This window comes from Nipponia nippon, unplaced genomic scaffold, assembly GCF_047370975.1.
Source record: "Nipponia nippon isolate SJK-2023a ecotype South Korea unplaced genomic scaffold, ASM4737097v1 scaffold_3, whole genome shotgun sequence".
Taxonomy (NCBI): Eukaryota; Metazoa; Chordata; class Aves; order Pelecaniformes; family Threskiornithidae; genus Nipponia; species Nipponia nippon.
The window spans coordinates 126416379-126436213 of record NW_028262347.1 but is presented as its reverse complement, the minus strand read 5'-3'; the positions used below and the strand labels follow the sequence as shown (position 1 = coordinate 126436213).

The following is a 19835-nucleotide window of genomic DNA, read 5'->3' as shown; positions in this document are numbered from 1 at the left end:
AACCTGGGAGAAGAACCAAAACAGCTGATCTGATATGAAGGTTTAAAACAGATCTTTTTATTAAAAGTTTACAATACTTTATGTATTTTACAAATGAATAGAAAGTCTCTTGATATATATCATATGAATCACAATACAAAAATATGTGTAAAATTCTGTAATTGATCGATCCAGCCCTATCCTAGGCCCGTCAATTACTGTTTCAGCACTGAACCAAACATTACGCGGTTAGGATATGGTTATTAGGAGATTATATTGGAGAACACAAGTCACGGCACGCTGGCCATTGGAAAAAAACATTTTCTCTGGTTTACGTTTTGCATAAATTTACAATAGTTCCCTTTTTATAAAATGTACACTAGGGAAGTACAGGGTTTAATACACATCTTCACGATACGATTTCCTGAGTCTAAACTAAATCCATGTCTGTGCTAACGCACGCTGCCCGTCGCGAGGTGGTGGCGGCATTCGGGATGCAAAGGGAGTTGGCATCGGTCCCCGCAGAGGGACTCCCGGCTGCATTTTCTCTTCGCGGTCAGGAGTTCTGTTCACAAGCTGTGTAAGGCACTCGAGGATACACTGAAGGCTACAGATATTACTAGAGCAGAATACTTTAAATAACAGCCACAGTCCTCCAACAGCTTGAACAAGAAGTACAGGCCTGCAATACACAACGCGCGGTTGCTGACAAGCGAGCTGCAATTCCAGTGGATTTCAGTTTAGACGTGTTGCTCTGCGGCCGCGGCGGCCGGCCCGTGCCCGTGCCACGGCTGCGGGACGCGGGCGGGGAGCATCTGCCCGCTTCGCCGCTCCTTCAGAAACTCCGCGCGCCTGAGCGAGCGCATCCGCGCGTGCTGCTCGGATTCCGGCAGGTGGAAGGTAGCGATGGCGATACACCAGTAACGCACCTAGTGATGCACTTGGTTTCGCTGCCCCCTGTCTCGTCGCTGTTTGAAGGAAACCTGGGGAATTCATAGAAGATGCTTACGGGGGAGACGCCAGCGTGGCTGGCAGCCCCTGGCTCACGGCGGCTTCCCTGAGGAGCGGGCGCTCGCCAGCCTGGGAATGGCTGGGGGGAGACCCCACCTTCCCTCTGCTCTTTGACCCCTGCACCGAGGGACGGAGGGTCTGCAGAAAGAAGCCCCGGATCAGGGTAATGCCTAATGTCCTGTGGCTTTGAGGCCAAGGTTTTAAAAGATGTGCAAGACCCAGAGGTGAGAAGCCAGCAAACGAGATCTGACACAGCTCATCTCGCGGATGAAGGGTGGCAGCGTCTCCAGGATGGCTCCGTGCCACGGTCAAGGACTCATCGTACAAACTCATCGTACAAAACCCCAGCGGGATCCAACTCAAAGTGACGGAAAATTGAGCGAAAACCCTTATGTTGAAATTAAGGAGCGCACTTCTGTAAATTTCCTGTTTGTGCATTTGTAAGAAAGAAACAGTTTTGAAAACATTCTTTGAGCCATTTTTTTCTTTCCTATGTACATATCTTTTTACAGGTAAATATTAACATATACATAAGCGTAATCCCTTATTTACACATGTACCTGTCCTGTACAGTTAGCTTCTTAATTAAAAAAAACACGATTAAGAAAGTCTAATTAATGGCAAAACGGAACCGAAACTCTAGACGCACACACACCACGTGCGAGAGCACGGCCTGCGTAACCGCGACAAAAGGTGCCCGCGCCATGTCCAGACGCACTCGGGGCGGCCCTCGCCAGCGGCCAGCAGTGCGGCGGGCGTGCTGCGGGCCCACCGCGCCGGCCGTCCCCGCGGCAGCCGGGCTGCCGCCTCAGGCCTCTCCGGTACGGCCTGTCGAGAGGCGCCAGCGTGGTGCGCTCCTGCCGAGGCCAGCGAGAGGTCGGTAACGCCTCGGGCTGCGGGCAGTTACCCCAGCTAGTGTTTGCAGTTCTTGCGAGTAAATAAAATCATTTAAGACCGTAAGTGTTTAAGTGTAACTCAGAATGGACACATGTCTTAAGCGTGAAATGCAGAAGTAAAAATGTAGCTCATCAACATAATCCCAATATTGGTATCTGTATCTGGTAGAACTGGAATTTGTTACGTTACTTTTATAATATAATCATACGCTGATATCAAAATCCATAACCTCTGACTTAAAATGTCCTATTACTTCAGTACAAATATAACACTTTTCCGACCAATTACTTTTCTTACATTTTTGTAGTTTAGCTCCCTTTGCTGTTTACACTGTCCGGTGCAAAACAAGACGACTGATGTGCAAGTGTCTGGAGAGTTTTTAGAATTTCAGTATCAAGGGATCTTCTTCGTAGCTTTATAAACTCAACACGAGTTTTGGAAGCAGCGCAGGTACCTACAGAACAAAATAAATATAAGGATTAACTACAGCTGGGATTCTCTCTCCAGCACGCGAGTTTTAGTCCCAAGCGCTACAACATTTCCATTTCATGGGGTTTGCTAGATTGTGCTAAGTAGCTCTCAATTAAGTGTACAGCTGGCGTAGGCTTATCCAACTGCCGGTTCTTCTCTGAAAAAAAAAGATAATTTATTAAATGTTAGAGGTACTATTTCTATAGGCTGTACCATAGATGATACTATTCATTTTTCTTAAGGAATACTCCCCTAATAGGTTTCGGGTAACACTCAGGACATAACGATGGTGATGATGAATGGTGAATTTAGGATTTGCCCCGCCGAGCTTCACGAGGTTCCCGGGAGGTGGGAGGTGCTGCGGATCGGGACCCCAAAAGAGAGCGAGCGCAGGAGCAGCGACCTGCAGCACGCTGAGACACTGCCACTTCTGCGTTAGTCAGGAAACAGCCACCGGGTGATTTGTTTGATGATTATTACTTCCAAGGAGGGATACCGATTGTCCTCCTGTCGGAAATTAAAGGAAAAAAAGGCAAAGGCAAGTCCAGCTAAATTTCTGAGCTGACACAGAGCTGGTAAAGGCCTAACTCGGTGGCAGAACAAGCCCTTCAAGCAGAAATGACTCCCTCCCTCCATTCCCAAACCCGGGATTCAACGGCCATCCTGTAAGGATATACATCTCCATATGTCGCCAGGACAGCCATAGATGCGGAATTCTACTGCCAGGCCCGGGGGACATCGAAGAGACCACGCAGCAGCATGAGCTACTGCAGAGACAGCTGATTCCTACTGGTAGTTTTATGTCAGTATAATGGACATGGAAAGGAGTGGTGTCACGGAGAGGACAAGTTAATAACCCGCGGAGCCAAATTCGACCTCCTGAGGGGAGGGGGGATGGCACAAAAGGACATCACGCCCTTAGAAAGAGTGGCTGCCTTCCAGCTGCTCTGTCCCTTCGTCTGCTCCCTTCTTGGGCTGTTCTTCGTCGTTTTCTATTTTACACTTAGCTACCAGACCGACAGCAGACAGAAGGGGAATTTCTAGTGCAAGCACACGGAAAGCAGAATAGTTCAGCCAGTGACTAGAAAGGAGGAGACCCCCCGTTCGCCCTGCCCTCTCCCCGCAGCCCCCGGTCGGAGCACTGCACCCCCTCCCAGCACAGCCCTCTTGCCCCGCGCGGGGCAGTGAGGGGGCTCGGCCCAGCCTGCAGCTGCCGGCGGCCTCGAGGCAGGGCTGCACTGCTCACACGGGGAAAATCAAACCCCGAGAATTTTAATAAGCAATTCCTAAAAAGACACGGGACTTAGAGAAATCGAGAGCAAATAACATTGAATTGTAAAGACGCCACTTTGTCTTATGCATGAGCGTGTCCCTGCCAGCAGCAAGCAGGTAGGCAGCGCCGGGCGGGGGGGGAGTTGCAGCGCGTTCTCGTGAAGGCCAACAACGGTGCTGGGCGCTCGCTCACGATCAGGTCCGCTGCCATTTCACATGTCACCGAAATGCTGTCTGGGGCACTGCCTGCAGGGCTGATGTCTGCTTATTTTAAAAGGAACACAGTTGTCATTCTCTCATCACGCAACCTTCCGCCAAAGACATTTTTTTTTCAGAAAGCCGTAAAAACGGGACAAAAGAAGCATTTCAAAAATGGCAATGGATGGAGCTCTAATATTCGTGCACCTGAGCGTTCACTGCCTGTGAAAAACTGCAGCTTCACTGAAATAGAGCAACCCAGACAGGCAATTCATCAAAGATTATGGATAAAATTTCATACGGAAAAGGAATGATTGCCTTCATTATCCTGTTATTATGCACAGCCTCTTACTGAGACTGCAGTGGATGGAGATACGTATATATGTTGCTTTATTTATAAATGGTACGAAGGGGATTTGCTGGGGGTTTGTTTGAACACACCACCCCGAGCTGTAAATCCCATTTCGCGTGATCTTGCCCGCTGTGTGCTGCTGGCGGGAAGGAGGAGGCTGGCGGCTGCGGCCAAGGCCAGCCCCGGTGACCGGAGCAGACGGGCCATCTGCCCGGGCGGCCGGCGCCGACCCGCGCGTTAGCAGCGCGGGCGACCATATGGCTGAGAGAAGCAGCCAGCGATAGCGCGGGACGTGCATCTCCTCACAACGGCTTGGGAAAACAGGGGAAATGTTCCAGGAATAACAAAAAGGCAACTAAACACACAGGCAGTAGTTCAACTCGCTAAGTTAATACTTTACCTATCTTACTCTGCTTACATTAACCAGAGTTGTTAATCAGTTGAAACACGGGTGCAAGTTTAAATTGGCTGAAAATGGGAAATACTATTTGCTCGAGCAGCCTAACAACGTGCAGTGGATGTCACTGGGAGGTGTGCTTCATGGTGTGCCCGCGGTCACAGCCGGTAGCCTCGGCGGCTGTCTTGCTGAAACGGTCAGAAGCAGTGTATTTGGGGGCTAAATAGTCATTTCCAGCCTGCAGGCGTTCTGCTTAGGGCTGAACTGCCAGGAATTAGAAGGATGAACCTGAGCTGGTGGCTTCGGTCCCCAGCACCCATCACCTGAACGCCTTTCAGGAGCCTGGGCTCGTACCAGTGCTTGTCCCCGCCTGGGGCCCCGCGTGGCATTGCCGGCCGGTCCTTCGGGCACCCTGGGCACTGAGGGAGGGCAAGAGCTGCGGGAGGTGTTTCTAAAGCAGATCACCCCTCTCTCCTGATGGAGAGCCCATGGGTACGAGCCTGGGGCTCTTCATCATCTGTGAAACTTGACCGCGCCTGGAACCCAGCTGCCCTCCGCAAGATGTAGGTGGGCCGATAAATCGTCCCGCTGGGACCCTTATCGTACGTGATGAGAAGCCGTGGCTTCAGAGAGCCCTCGCACAAACACCGCGGCGCTGGGGCTGGATCCCGCCCGCACCTGGGAAACCACAAGCTTTGTCACTCGGATGTGTTGAATGCAAATTCTCTTCTGTCTTCCCACTTATCATCCATGCTGAGAATAAAAAGGTGGAATTTCATTTTCATGTTAAGAAAAATGGGCTAGGCTTGGCTTCCTCTTTATTTTCCCCTTCCTCTCCCACTACATCCACATGGACGAGTAAATTTATGGCGTACTCAAGCCCTCTTCTTATAAATGCAGATAACCCATTGGTATCTACTGCATGGGAGGGAGGAGGTCATAGAAAACAGGCAGATATGAAATCATGAGCAGAATGAAATATTGAGGGGGTTTATTTAACCATTTCAAATAGAAAAAAAAGAAGTAGCCATTTAGTTCAAATAGGGTCCACAGAATGGTGAAGGTTTTATGCCAGGGAAGATGATGGGGCAGGTCCCTGGTGAGGAAGAGGGGACAACCTCTCTTTTTTCTTTTCCTTTTTTTTTTCTTTTTTTCTGGTGAGAAAGAGGAAGCTCTCTGCTAGTTGCAATGAAGTTATGGCGATTTACAGTAGCTAAAGATCAGGCTAATAACAACTCTGGACCTTTCAATGCTCACACAAATTACAGCTGCAACCACAGCTTGGAAAAAGCGCACCTTACTTTTTAAGACGTTAGTTTTTGCTAATACGTGACAGCGCGAGCCAGGTGAGGGGTTGAAGATCACTCATGAAATTTCCCGAGTTTAATTCTCTACTGAGCGAAAATTAAGTCTCTGCAAAGATTCGGTCCCTGCCCTGCCAGGCCCTGGCCGCTCGCTCAGCCTGCCAGCTGCCGGGCCAGCAGCAACCGCCGGGCAGCAGGACTGACCGCGGTAAGGCCTCGTTCAAATGCCTTTTGTGGCATCAGCGTCAGCCACCAGCCCCAAGAATCTCAGTGATCAGCAATTAACAATCTGTTACTGTCCACTTAATTTGTTACTAAATTCTTAATTTTTATTTTTTATTTTGGCATTTAAGTATTATGAGCAATCTTTGGAAGATACCCCAGTGAATATGTTTATGGTGTATTTTGTTCCTGACCATACTGATCTGGAAAACTCTGGATTTTTTCCCCCCTTAAAACAGTTGAATATACCAACTGAAGGAAAATTACCCGACATTATCCATTTATGCTGATAAATCTTGTGAACATATGCTATGCAAAAGAACTATTTATGAGCATAAAAGGATTTCACTTCATAAATATTTATAGGACTGGAATCCAAAACGCTGTTCCTGGGGCCCAGGGCCCCCCTGAAGCTTTCCAGCCTCTTCACGGGACCGGGGGGAGCCTGGAGCCGGCGCTGCCGTCAGGGCGCGTTGGGCATTTCAGGCATCGCCTCTCTAATGCGAGCTGCCTGCGCCAAGCCCTGACCTAGATTGGAGCAGAGCAATAACGAGGGTAACAACCACTACGTCTGATTTTTAACCATTTCTGTTCACTTTTCTTCACGACTTCATGCCACAAACAGACCCACGTGTAGGGCAAAGCTGGGTTTCTGGCACCAGCACCACACGGGAGCGAAGTGCAGAATGGCAGGGGCTCTGGCAGCACCGTCGGGCTTACCCGTCTTTCTTTAATGGAGACAGGAGGACACCTGACACAGATACGCTATAAACTACTTCTGCGACAGGACGACATAGGGTTGATCCTTTGATGCTTAATAGCAGGGTTTTTAAAAGCTGATTCCTTCCATTACAAATGATTTATTTGTGATAAAATCTGTTGGAAAGGAACTGGATACTATTCATTTTACACATACATATACATACATATATATGTGCACAGAAGAAGTCTATAGCATTTTCTTTTCATGTTGGATTTTGAAGCAGTGTGTACCGCAGAATAGAAGATTTGTAATGAAAAGCGTTTGCTGACTCCTATACAGCATGGCCTTGGTTCTCGTACTCCCACCAGAACAGGTTAAATGTATCTGTTTTAATCATGCATCGTTTTTAGAATAATGGCTGATTATGCACTGAAAAATATTTGCTTTGCCCTTTAGAAACCTAGTTTACGTTAATTGCTGGTATCATCCTCTAATTATTCAGGGCATTTCATTTGGGTAAATGGTGCTTATGAGTGAATTTGTAATACATTTACATATACTTTTCACGTAATTGGTAAATGATGTTTGTTAGAAAGCTTTCTAAAAAGACAAGTCTATTCGAAGACAGTCATTATGGTATTGGCAAGTATGGTACGATAGCTATAAAATATATTTAAATGTTGTGTTATATATAAAATATTAGATCATATCACTATTTGTTACACACCCAGGAAACATAAATAGCATCGATTTGTTTTCCAACTAGAGAAAAGACTCTAAAATATTTGTCTTCTATATTTGCAATAATGTGGATTTAAAAAACTGTATTAGCACTTAGCCCTTACAGAAATCTCTGTTTGTAATGTATAAGCAGTACGTTTATGGCTGGAATCCCTTATGCAGCGTACGCATCCATCTGCCGCCGCGGCTGGCGGGGTGCAGAGGCCCATGAGGACGTAAGGCCTTCAGCTGGGAGGGTCTGCACGGGCAGCTGGGCGTCGGGAATTTCATATTTGGGGGACTCCTGTGAAAACTGCAGACAAAGAAGCCATTCAGCTCCCCTCAGCCTAGTCAAATAGTTAGTAATGGATTTTTTGTACTTTCAAAATTAATCTGCAGAAAATGGAGCCCTTGGATGGCAGCAAGAGGCAGAGGCAGAGCTGCGGGCGCCCGCTGTGGCAGCTGGGGCAGGCAGCACGCCAGCACCCATCCCTGCCCGCGCCGCTCGCAAGCGGGTATGGCAGTGCTCCCTTCCGCTGCGTTAGGAGAACGCGTGCTCCGCTGCTAAATTCACGGCCGAGTCTTCCATACTGTTTGAAAATCGTAATTACACAACATAGCGCGGAATAAAAACACCCCCCTGGTTCACCTATTCTGTGCTACATCGGCTCTGAAGGGCAATGGAAACAAACGACTGAAACAGCTCTGCAAGATAGACAAATAATAAAAACATGACAGTCTGTCAAGAACCTGGGTGCTCACAAGCATTATTTCTTATTCTAGATCACCAGGTCACAGATACGAGATCAGCTGCAGCGTTAATACATGACATTAAGAAGGCAGGGTTTCAAAGCGGTGGGGAGCCCAGCCAAGCCGTAAACGCGGAGCTAATGCAGAAAACGCGGGCTGACACCCCGGCCGTAGCTGGGGGAGCTGCCCCGGGGAAGGCAGCCCAAGCGCGGGAGTTCAGGGCAAGACGTCAGCCCCGATCCCAGCCCTGACGCGCAACGCCTGGGCCCGCTGCGTCCAAGGCAGCTGCTTACTCTTACTGAGCCACGGCGCTCCTTCCTGGCTGACCTTTTCACGGCAGTTTTTAGGAAACATAGCTACAATTAACACTCTCAGAAATCTGTTAAATTATAAATTTACAGCCTTTAGGATTCTACAGTCACTCTCTTAGTACAATTAGCGTAGGTTGAAAAGGTTGCTTTGATTTGATGATGTGTGAATATTTTACAGTCCACTTATCTTCGTGACCATCACAGCACTGCTAACGCGTGCTGGTATCTCCTTGACAGCCGTTCTGACACTCATTTAATGAATTTGTTGTATCCCTAGGGTGTGTTCTTGTTTATAACAAGAAGGAAAATGGCCATTGGGGCAAGCTGTCTTTAGAAAAAGCCACTGACGGAACAAAATTTCCTGCATCTGCCCCTACAGATCGGCGTAAGGCTGTTACAGGTCTTAGTTTCTCGGACATGTTCTCCTTTCCTGGGGGAGGTTTATCTGGGATTTCTAACGACCCAGAAGCGCAGACACATCCCCTTTGCGTATCAACCCCGCTGCATACGTGTGCTGAACACCATCTGCGTACGTGCAGCAAACGCGTGGGCCTGGGACGCGCAGGACGGGAGGCAGGCCCGGAGGTGGACTTGGGGCTGACCTCGCAAGCTGGGCACAACGCACGGACGAGGGAAGCCCTCACGCTTGTGCCACCGTGGAGCAGATGAGAGGTGTAAGGAGACACCCTGCTCCCTGGGTTCAGCAGAAAAATTCTCTTTGATTTTAGTGGAGTACAGTAACACCCGAACCCTACAAGCAGCAGTTTTAGGGAGGAAACGGAGCAGCACCCCGCGAACGCGTGGCCCCCCGTACGTTAGCTTCTGCGGCGCCGTCAGTCTGGAGCCGTCCCGCGTCCCACCCGCCCCCGGCCAGGCCGGCCCCCCTCTGCCCTCAGGCCAGCACCCCGCACCCCAAATCCGCGCGCAGCGGGATCAGCTGGGCAGGCAGACACACAACGCCTCTGTGTCTTTACAAAACCACACTAAGGCCAGAAAACTGGAAGTTTAAGACTCGATAACACAGCATCCTATAGCTAATAATGCCAAATAGTAAGTCAAGTAATCATTATTCTCAACTAATTATCTAACCAAAAATCTTCAGAATTGTGACTCTTCCCAATACGTCTCAAAACAAAATCTTCACAATATGATTTTATGCTTCTATATATGCATATCAGAACAGCATTGGAAGGGATACATAATGTCCGTATATGATACTATCAAACTGATACGACACTATCAAACAGTGGTACCACTGTTTCAGGCCTATTATGTGAAATCTTTATGAATAAAGAGCATGAATGCACAAGATGTTGTGCCTAACAGCACTGTGAACTAGTCATAAAAAATTACCTTTCATCTAGCTGGTTTGCATTTACGCTTAAAATTTGATTCTCCAGATAATATTTAAGTGTTCTGTTGTGTGTCTCGGCTCTCTATCAGAAGTGGAAGGCTGAGGTCCCTGACAGGAACCAAGAAAAGGTTCCTGCTAGTTCATGCCAGAGTATGCTCAAAAATAGTTTTTTTTCCTTTGCTATTATGTGTCTGTGTAACAACTTCCCCAAAGGTTTTGACTGCTGCAAGCCTCACAAATTATTGCTATGCATATATAAATGTATTTGTATATATATGTATGGGGGGGGGTGTCCACAAACATATTAGTTTACAAATATAATGCATTTAAAAAAAAAAGTTCACTTTAAAATAGATTTTCCAGCTAATTAATTCTTCAGGCTAACACTGAGTTTGGTACGTTATAAAAATCTGTGTCCTTGTTCTTTACAAGAACTCAGCAAGAATAAAATGAAGGGGAAGAACACTTCAGGCATAACGACAACTGACTCTGCTCTGCCCGGGAGTACTTTGGAAAAGGAATGATTAAATGAATGATTATTTTTAAAAACAGCTTTTTTTAAAAAAAACAGGCTTTTACAATGCACATCTCAGTTCTGTACTGAGTTATGCTGGATGTGTGTTTCGATCATAATTACTCATTTGCTGCTTCTCGCTAACGACGCCCCTGCGTTGCTGATGGGGTGCAGAGGTGGCACGGGGTGCCCGCGGCACGTGCCTAGCCCCGGAGGCAGGCCAGGCAACAGGCAGGTCACGCAGAAACGTCGCTGGGGGGGTTTGTTCCAAACCCAGGCTCTGCCAGAAGCACGGCTGCAATTTTCTTTTTGAGAGAAAGATAGGGGATGGAAGCGCCCGAGGTTTTGAGGGGGAAGCAGCCGTGACACAGGACTGCTGCTGCTGTGCACAGCTCTACAGGACGTTTACACTCCAAGAGAGCTCTTCGCTCCTTCTCACAGATATAAGAACACCCGGATGAATTATGCTGTATATCAGACACCCCTACAACAAAATAGGAATGTGGGCTTCTTGATCATAGAGAAGATAACGTAAAGAATTGCCCCAGGTACGGCCCTTTCTTAACCTGTCCAGGAAGCACGATGGAAAGTTACTGCCATAATAAAACAGATGTGCTACTTTTAGAAGGAGAATTGCAGCAGGTCTGCTTCAAATTGTTTTCCTGCGGGAATTAGCAAAACAGTAAATAGCAGCCTCTTTATAAACGGAGACCTCTCCGTGATCAAAGAGCTTTCCCAGATGCGCCTCAAATCTGTGCTGTGCTGAAGCTATCCTCAAGCACCAGCAATGTCGTTACTCCTGCCCGAGGACCTCCATCTCATCTCATCTCATCTCATCTCATCTCATCTCATCTCATCTCATCTCATCTCATCTCATCCGTAAATTCAGACTGACATTGTCATTTCTATGCATTTCGGTTTGTAACAACCCCTGAAACATTAAAGCAGAAATACTGTGCAATGAGATACCCCATGCTTTTATATAAATTGAAGATTATTAATCTGCCAGAAATCACTTTATTATTACTGGGCCAAATTCTGCTCTTTGCTGAGATCAAGAAAGTTACACAAGATTTACATCGCAGTAAAAATGAGCAGCCTTTGAGTCATTCCCTCTGTATCTTCCCAAGAGTGCCATTTGCTCAGCTGGAGTCTTCTTGGTGGCTTCAGTTTCCCCTACACACTTCCAACACTTTAAACAAAGATGTTCACTTTAAACAAAGATGTTTTGGGACATCCTGCACAGCAAAGACTCGCCAATTAGTATTCTAATAACGCAGCTCATTAGCCTGATCTCTACCCCTGCAAAGAAAGCCCTTTCAAAGTGCATGAAGATATATATGTACAGAAGGCAGCTGATTGAACATTACGGGAAAATTTAAGCTCCAGTAGCTCATCATCTCCCCTGTGGATCATTTCTGGAAAAATGGGCTGCTAACCTTAAAAAAACCCAGCCTCTTCTGACAACCAAGCCACACCAATAAAAAAGCAATTTGATTATAGGGGCTCAACGCATAAAGTAATTTAAAGAAAAGTAATTACGGACAAACCGAACAGGTTCCCGTGGACAGATCCAGCACTGGTGTGGAAGAAGGTGACCCCAGCGGGAGCTCTGCAGGCGCCGGCGGGGAGAAACGCCAGCCGCCCTGCTGCAGCGCACACTCGCACGTACTACCCGCAGGTAAGTAACAAGATCAGATTCTGAAGAGTTGAAGTTGGTACTTCCAATTGCTGCCTACCGTAGGAAACACGTATATTCTTTCTTAAAAATGTTAAGACCACTTCTAAAACGAATTTATACTGACGAAAGAAACACAAGGGGTAGAGGATCTGAAAATGCGGGGGTTACTGTCTGAAATCGTTGTCCGCGATGAGCCTGAGGCTGGCTCGCTGCTGGCCAGCATCGCTGACAGTCGGGGGGGAGAGGCTGCCGGAGCAGGGGCTGCTCCGCAGCCGCCAGTGAAACACGGCAACCGTCTGTTAGACTGAGGGCTTCGCTCCATCCTTCTGTCACTGAAGAAATGTAAATAATCTTCTTTTAATATTAATATTGTCAATGTTTAATTAAGGTTAAAATAATTAAGATTGTAATTACAGTACTATCTTCTGTTACCAACAGGAAACCTTACAGTCGTGAATCAAACTGGATCACCGCCCTGATGTGATCCTTTTTCAACGGACGGAATATCTCTTTGTAAGGGTGAGCACAGGACCTAGTTTTATCATTCCAATTTTATCCGTGTCAGTCTTCAGTCCAGGTTAACGTGACGTAATGCCTCGAACGTCTTTATTGGAAGGAATTTATTTACAAAAGATACTGTGCAGTAGTGATGGGCAACTACTCCTTTTCCTCAAACGCACACATTTATGGACTCCTTCAAGACCAGTCTCACAGCTCTCCATTTTACATACGTGTACACACACACACACAAAGCGTATGATATTAGGTAAAACTTTTTAACCATAAAGGGAATAATTGCATTGACACACTGGAAACCACAACCTAACAGCCTACTCTGTTTGGGACAGAACGGCTATTGCCAGCAAGAGCAGAGGGATTATTGCCCACGCTGTCCAAGCCCCCGTAATTTCTGCCCACCCTGACCACGGAGAAATTTGGTCTGTGAGCACCCCCTGCTCGGCAGGGCTGGCTGCGGCGTCACGCTGGAGCTCTTCCTTCGTGTTTATTGAAGTCAGGGCCTGGGGGTGAACCTGACTTTACGTCTGTCTGTCTCTCCACCCCCCGAAGCAAAGGCAATGTGGGAGGGGTAAGGAAGGACCAAAACTCCTTCTTCCAGGGGCATGGTTCCCCGCTGGGTTGGGGAAGCGGGACGCATCCCCATTGACCTCCCATGCTGTTGGGTCCCTGGGGTCCCCCCTCCTGCTGCACCGGGGGCCCCGGAAGCCTTTGGGACGACGGGGTGTTCCCCCAAGAGGCTGGGGAATGGCAGGGTCAGTAGCCACCTTCTGCAGGGTGGCGGATGGGGCCACAGTCCGGAGGGGCATCCAGACCTTGTGAGGGCAAGGGGAGCCGGACGGGAAGCTTGTAGACAGCAAAAAAATAGGGAACAGGGAAAATGACCTTCTGAAACCCAATAGCACCATGTCCTGAGCAATTCCAGCCTGAGGGACAGGTTTCCTTCTGATGATCTGTAGGGTCTTAGGGGTTTGCACCTGAAGCCAGAAAGCCTTTTGGCCAGACATATGAAACGCGAGTCTGATGCTGGGATGTAACTCCCAACGTTCATTTAGGAGATGACTGAATACATGCTTAGGCACGTGCCACTGAATTCCTACAGTATGTGCAGTCAAGTACAAGCTTGTGCATCAAGTACAGGTTTCCCTTACAGAAACCTGGGCTTCAGCATGTTTCAGATGTTATTTCTTTTGAATAAACAAATAGCAAATAGAGTTATAATAACTGTTGGGGTTTTTTAATTAAACTAAGATAATTGGGCAAAAATAAAAATTTGGGAATGCTCAAGCTCTTCTATGAAGAAAAATTTCTCTTAGCTTAACTGACAGCTTATTTATCTGGAAATAGGTGAGTGCTACCTATCTCTGGGAGTCTCCAGTCTCCAGTATGACTTAAACATACACTGAAACATAACTGATAACTGCCTAAGGCAACTTCCTAAAAGGGCTTAGAACAGTGGAGCAGCCCATGAAGCAGCAGTTTATTGCCTTACAGGACACGCTTCCCAGTTTGCTTTTGCCTGCAGCACCCTCCAGTGGCTGATCCCGCCGATGGGCTTCTCTACAATTTGGCACCCCAAAACTCAACCGCGGGTGAACGCGCTCCGGCTGCCGTTAGGTTCAACCCAGCAGGAGCGCTTAATCTTGTGGTGAAATTTAAATTTGGTGCATAATTAATGCATAAATTTGGAGCACAAATAATACTTTTATAAAATACTTGAAACTGCAACTTTGTGCCTGCATGTATATATGTATTTATACAAACACACACATTTATATCAAAGTGTTATTAGAAGGATGCTGAGAAGTTAAGCAGTCATAAAACCAAGAAAAGCCTGAAAAAAGGCACTTGTTGGACCTGGACTGGCCCCCGTGCCGGTGCTGTCTGACGCCACTGTCCTACGTTGCCCCAGCACCCTGTGTTGCTCGCAGCCTGTGATCCCTAGTCCATCCTCCTCCCTTCCTCTCCCATTTCTCCGGAGCACGATCCAGCACATCCCAGGCTGCACCGACTGCCCCGCTGGGAAAGGCCGCGGCACAGCCTCCTCCGCACCGGCTCCTCCCGGCGCTTCAGCCCTTCGCCATAGCTGGGAGACTGTGCCGCAGTGCGATTCCCGCTGCACGCCAGCACTGCCGAAACATGGATGTGTAGGTGTGCCAAGGGCATAATAACGGTATCGCCCTGAAAGCCTCTAATAATAAGCATGCATTAAGATAGATCAACTCAGAGTTCATAGGTTTGGCAACCCCACGCGCGAGCACTTCATTTTTGCTTTAGCAAGTGTCTGAAATGCCTCCACGTAGCAAGGCAGAGCAGTCTGAGACCCGGAGGTTAACCACCCTCCTGCCAACGCTCCTGGAAAGGCTCACGCCACATCTCACATGAAAAAAAGACTTTCTTTTGTAAGTCTACGAAGACTTTTCTTTGTAAGTCTTTCTTCTTGGTTTCAGTTTGCCATCTTTGCAAATCTGTTCTTGTTTTTGAAAAGCCCTCCCATTGTCACACTCATCTCAACCATTTCCTGATTTAAATTATTTCCCTCCTTTGACTTCGTTAAGTTCTTTTTTGGGCTACTAAATGCAGAGATCTCATTGATCTCACTGCCCAGGAAACACCAGCTCCTCAGAGACTGGCGTGACACTGACAGATGTGAAGGATTTGGGCCCCTCTCTAAAGACTAGCAGGGCTGAGATGTGCAACTGCAAGTTTTGAACAAGAGCTGGCATCGTCGAGTCTAACCCTGAGCACAGATTACCTCAGCGAGCACCATGTAAGCCAAATAATAATTTCTAAGACTCCCTGTGTGCATCCCTCTGTATGTAGACATCCTATGTCTGACTGATTTTAAAAGCAGCAATCCTATCTAAAGCAGCAAATCGATAACCTGCAGTCAAACACCTTAAGATCTGAGAGGTGTTCAAACTCAGATTCGATAGACATTCTGCTTAGAAAAACTATTTGGGGAAAAAAAAAAAGAGAAGAAAACTGATGGGATGAAGTACAGAGAGACAATTCCTCCTTTAAAGCAGAAACAAGTCCTGTGAGAAGTACCAGAGGTAAGAAGTATAATGTTAACGAGTACTGGGACAGCCCCAACAAAACCAAAAAAAGAAATGGCCTCCAAGCACCACCATGAGGGCGCCGCTCTGCCTGTTGGTTTGCCGCTGACTGGGTTATCCTGAGCGTTACCCACGGGAGCGACTGGAAAGCAGGAGTTTTATTCCAGGTTGTTATTTTTTGGAGATTTTTCTCCCTCATTTGGGGAGAGAGAGAAGGGAGTCCAGCGAGCACTAGTCGTTCTGGGCATGACAAACTCTCCCAGGCTGGGGGAGCAGCAATTTCTCATCAACCGTCTAGCTGGTCCCCCATTTAACATCCCTGTATTCTTAAATATTCTTGAAAAAAGACGGCTTCAGGCAGTGCTAGGGTGACTGCTGCTAGTGTCCCCATCGTGTTTACCAGTCAAGTAACTCATTACCAGAGTAAATGAGAAAAAAAGTAAGTGAAACTGTGGATTAAAATACTTTTCTGAATACTGTTTGTCTTTTCAATCCAAAATGAAAATTATTTTCATCTATTGCATTTAAAATATACATTTTTAAAGTAGCATGACTGCTTGCTGTTCATACAAATTTGACAGTGCATTTCAAAACCTCCCTAGTACTTTTTTGGTAAGAGTGACCACTGATCTAAAGAAATAAAGTTAGCATTTGTGATTATATCATATTGAAATTCAATACCTCAATTACTAAAGTAAAAGATATAGAGATAAATAAATAATGCTTACATAAGTCTTTGGTCATTTCAAAATTTTCTCTGCATTATCCTCAGAAACATTTTAACTTGAGCAAGAGGGACTAACAGCGACGTAAAGGAAGCTACATAGTATATATAACTATATAATAAATTGGTTTCCCGTTAACCAGTCTTACCTGTCAGGAGCTCTGGTCGTGCTTCGTCCTCGTGCTTCCAAGGGACAGGCAGCTCCCACCTGCATCCTGCGCCTCGGGGACCTCTGTGGCACCGCAGCCGTGGAAAGCTGCCGACGGCAGCTCCTTCTTGTTCTTGCCCTTCCTCCGCAGCCTCGGGGCTGTGCGCCCAGCTCCAGTTCCCATCTGGCGACTCACACGGGTGGGATTTCTTCTGCATTTTCCCTACTTCACTTGTTTTTCTAGAGGATCCATTTTTCCTTCCCGGCCCCTGCGCAGCCTCCTGGGCTGGGCCTCTGCGGTACTTGTGCTCCCTTGCCTCAAGGTGATAAAATCTTCTGTTCCCTTTTGCCACCTCCCCCAGGCCAGAGCGTGCGGATCAGGGATAACGTGTTTTCCATTCACTCTTTTCCAGGTTGTACTTTTTGTTGGGAGAACGTTAAGTCTTTTGTCATCATTTAGGGACAGCAAATTATAAATTATTGTGCCGTTTTTCTCATCGTGCTGTGGGCCATGGCCTACTGAAAACTCCCCCCAAAATTACAACTTGATTTCTCAAAGGGTTCAAACATAGCTTCACGTTTTTCCCTAAAACTGGGCTAGTGGGATATTCAACCAACCATCGGACATATCCTGTGTTATGAAGAAATACCTTGGAACAAAACACTTCATTTTCATTCACATTTATCTTTGTGTGAGTTACTCCTCTGGAACTCTTCCTAAAATCTTCTTTCAAGACAGATTTTTAAATAACTATGAATAACAAATATAAATGCGTGACATATAAAACAGGACACGATCACTTCTACAGAGAAGCAATTTACTACCTGCTTAGCAGGGAACCAGAATATATTCAGTTTATCTGAATTAGTATACTGCTCCTTACGTAAAGCTGAGAGCTATTTCAAGCAGCAGAGCCAGGACTTCCACTGAAAGTTAGCTCAAGCAGCAGAGCCAGGGCTCCGGGAAGGACCCTCGGGCTGGAGGAGAGGGAGGGGGTTTTTGGCTTTCTTCTTTGTCAGCTTGGTTCTAGCTTTTCAAAATGCTCAGTCAGAGGTTTCGGCGGTGCAGACGCCACCTGTGGAGAAATTTCCACATACCCTAGTTCAGCTTCAGTCTGAAAGGGTCCGAAAGATTGCATCTTCCATCACCAGTAGCAAAATATGAGAGATATTTGGGGGTTTTGAAATGGCAATGTCTCTTCTTCCGTCTTGGTAATCAGTGCTGTCTTCCTGTTAGTAACAGTAGAAGCAATTCTAGCTTCCTCAGTAGGCTGAAACAAGAAAAAGATATAAAAATGTGGATCAAAAAAAAAGAATATCTGGGCAAAAATAACATACGTGAAATTTCTGTAGGGTTTATATTTATAACTATCTGTTTGAATTGTACAGCTGACAAAAAAGGATTTGTGTTGCATTCTGTTGCATTTGTGTTGTATTGTGTTGCATGTTGTTGACTTCGATGACTAACAGGGAATGTTCCCCTCAATGCCATCCATGACGAGGTCATTTCTGGAAGCACAAACAGACTGGCATTTTATCTCTTATTTACATGGGAAACAAGGTGGGGCTGGGCAACATCTAGGGCCCTAAGGCATGATGCTGGGAGAAACACACATTTATAAATGACATGTCCCCTCCAAACCATTCTGGTTTCTGAGCCTGAAGACAGCACAAGCTAATGCAAGGGGTTTAATCCAGCTGTGAGCGTGTCAGACCGCCCAGCTGTGTGTGGCGGAGGTGCGGTGGCTTTAGAGATTTCCATTTTGGAGTTATCTGGGGCACCCGGGAGACCCCCCAACACTGCTGAAGCCAAAGCAGCAAAGGGAGGGCTCTGATGCTTTAGAGGAAGAAGAGGGGAGACCAGAGGTGACCTGAGGGCTTACCTTTCGTGTGTGGCCTGAAGGGCTATGACCAGAGAATGAAAGCTAAAGAGAAAAATAAAAACAAAAATAAAAACTGAAAAGGGGAGGGAGGAGAGGAAAAAATGGAAGAGAAGAAAGAGAATAAGAGTTTACAGTGTGTTTAGCTGAGAAATAAGCTGTGGTTACAGACAGAGTGCAACAAAACTCTCAGTTGAAAAGAAATATAAAGTGTGAAGTACGCTGCAAGGGCTCGAGGCTCAGCTCAGCTCAGCCAGAGCCCAGCAACCCTCGGACTGATGAGAGTCGTCTCCTGCCCCAGCGCAGCCCAGCCCAGTCGCAGCCGAGGGCTCAGGAAAAACGGGGAGGAAAACAATTAGCTGAATTCTTCTGATACCTCAAGAAACCCCCCAAACCCACACTGCTAAGGTTGGGGTTTAGTTTCAGGTGAAAGTCCAGCTCAGTGCCTGTTGTACCTGAACAAGTTCTCCCAATGCAATTTCACTAGAAATAGATGGTTTCAGATGAGGGTAATCTTAGGGTAAAATTCAACAGTTATAGCTTGACTGGAGAAAGCTCGATGACATTAACCATGGTGACAGTGACTGCTGTGGCTGCAGGTGAGGAGAGGAGAGGGAGCCTCCTCCTTCCCTCTGGGAAAGGCAGGTCAGTGCAGTTGCATGTGCAAACGCTGGAGACGGGAGGGCAAAAAGATCCCTGGCTCCTTCCCCGGAGCACCTGCGAGACCTCATCTCTCTGCCATCAAGCAGCTCTCCATCACTCCCTTCCCAGGGCAGACGGGCCCCTCCGTCCTTGCCAAGTCCTGTGTTTTGGACTTTACTGAAGGATAACAGAAGGAAAGATTCAATTTAAGCTGGTAACCTTTCCTTCTCAGAGGGACTAATGCAAATGCAAGATGGTTTCCTGGAGCGCTCTGACATTAGCTCACTGCGCTAACAAACACAAACTTTTTACAAGATTGTTTTCTTAGCCAAGGTGAAATGAATATATGGTCATGTGCACATACAATAACTGTTTCATCTGCATTACCTTACCTTTTCCTCTAACTCTTTTATTTGTCTTTTTTGGCCTTCAATTCTTTCTTCTAGCTCTTTAATTCTCTGTCAGATTTCAAATAAAAAAATATTTATTAACCAACCAAATACAGATGTACCCAGAAGATGCATTATTTTTGGAGATATAAATTGTATGTGCTGTGCTTCTAAAAAAAATAAATTGGGTTTTAAGCTGTAGATGAGTCCTCCGTGAATGTCACTATGTGTGACAAATTCATGAAAATCAAAATACCCTGTTTGCAGGGATTATCCAAGGCAAATCAAAATCTGGCTCCGGGACCAGCCATTTCTGGTACAGCTCTATGAGGAGAGGCTGG

At 46.8% G+C, this 19835-nt stretch overlaps 1 protein-coding gene across 20 annotated transcripts in view; it reads right to left on the bottom strand.

The window, feature by feature from the left end:
• Positions 1-35: 35 nt before the first annotated feature.
• Positions 36-19835, bottom strand: part of JAKMIP3 (Janus kinase and microtubule interacting protein 3) — a 101642-nt gene continuing 81842 nt past the window's right edge. For 17 of the 20 annotated variants that reach the window (XM_087765253.1, XM_087765251.1, XM_087765267.1 and 14 more), the window contains 4 exons: positions 19498-19563; positions 18467-18508; positions 16585-17854; positions 36-2341 (listed from right to left, as the gene is read on the bottom strand). In XM_087765253.1, coding sequence (XP_087621379.1) covers positions 17729-17854; positions 18467-18508; positions 19498-19563 — 234 coding nt within the window. In that variant the 3' untranslated portion in view covers positions 36-2341; positions 16585-17728. The remainder of the gene's footprint in view (positions 2342-16584; positions 17855-18466; positions 18509-19497; positions 19564-19835) is intronic. The other 3 variants (XM_087765252.1, XM_087765265.1, XM_087765268.1) reach the window with 3 other exon arrangements.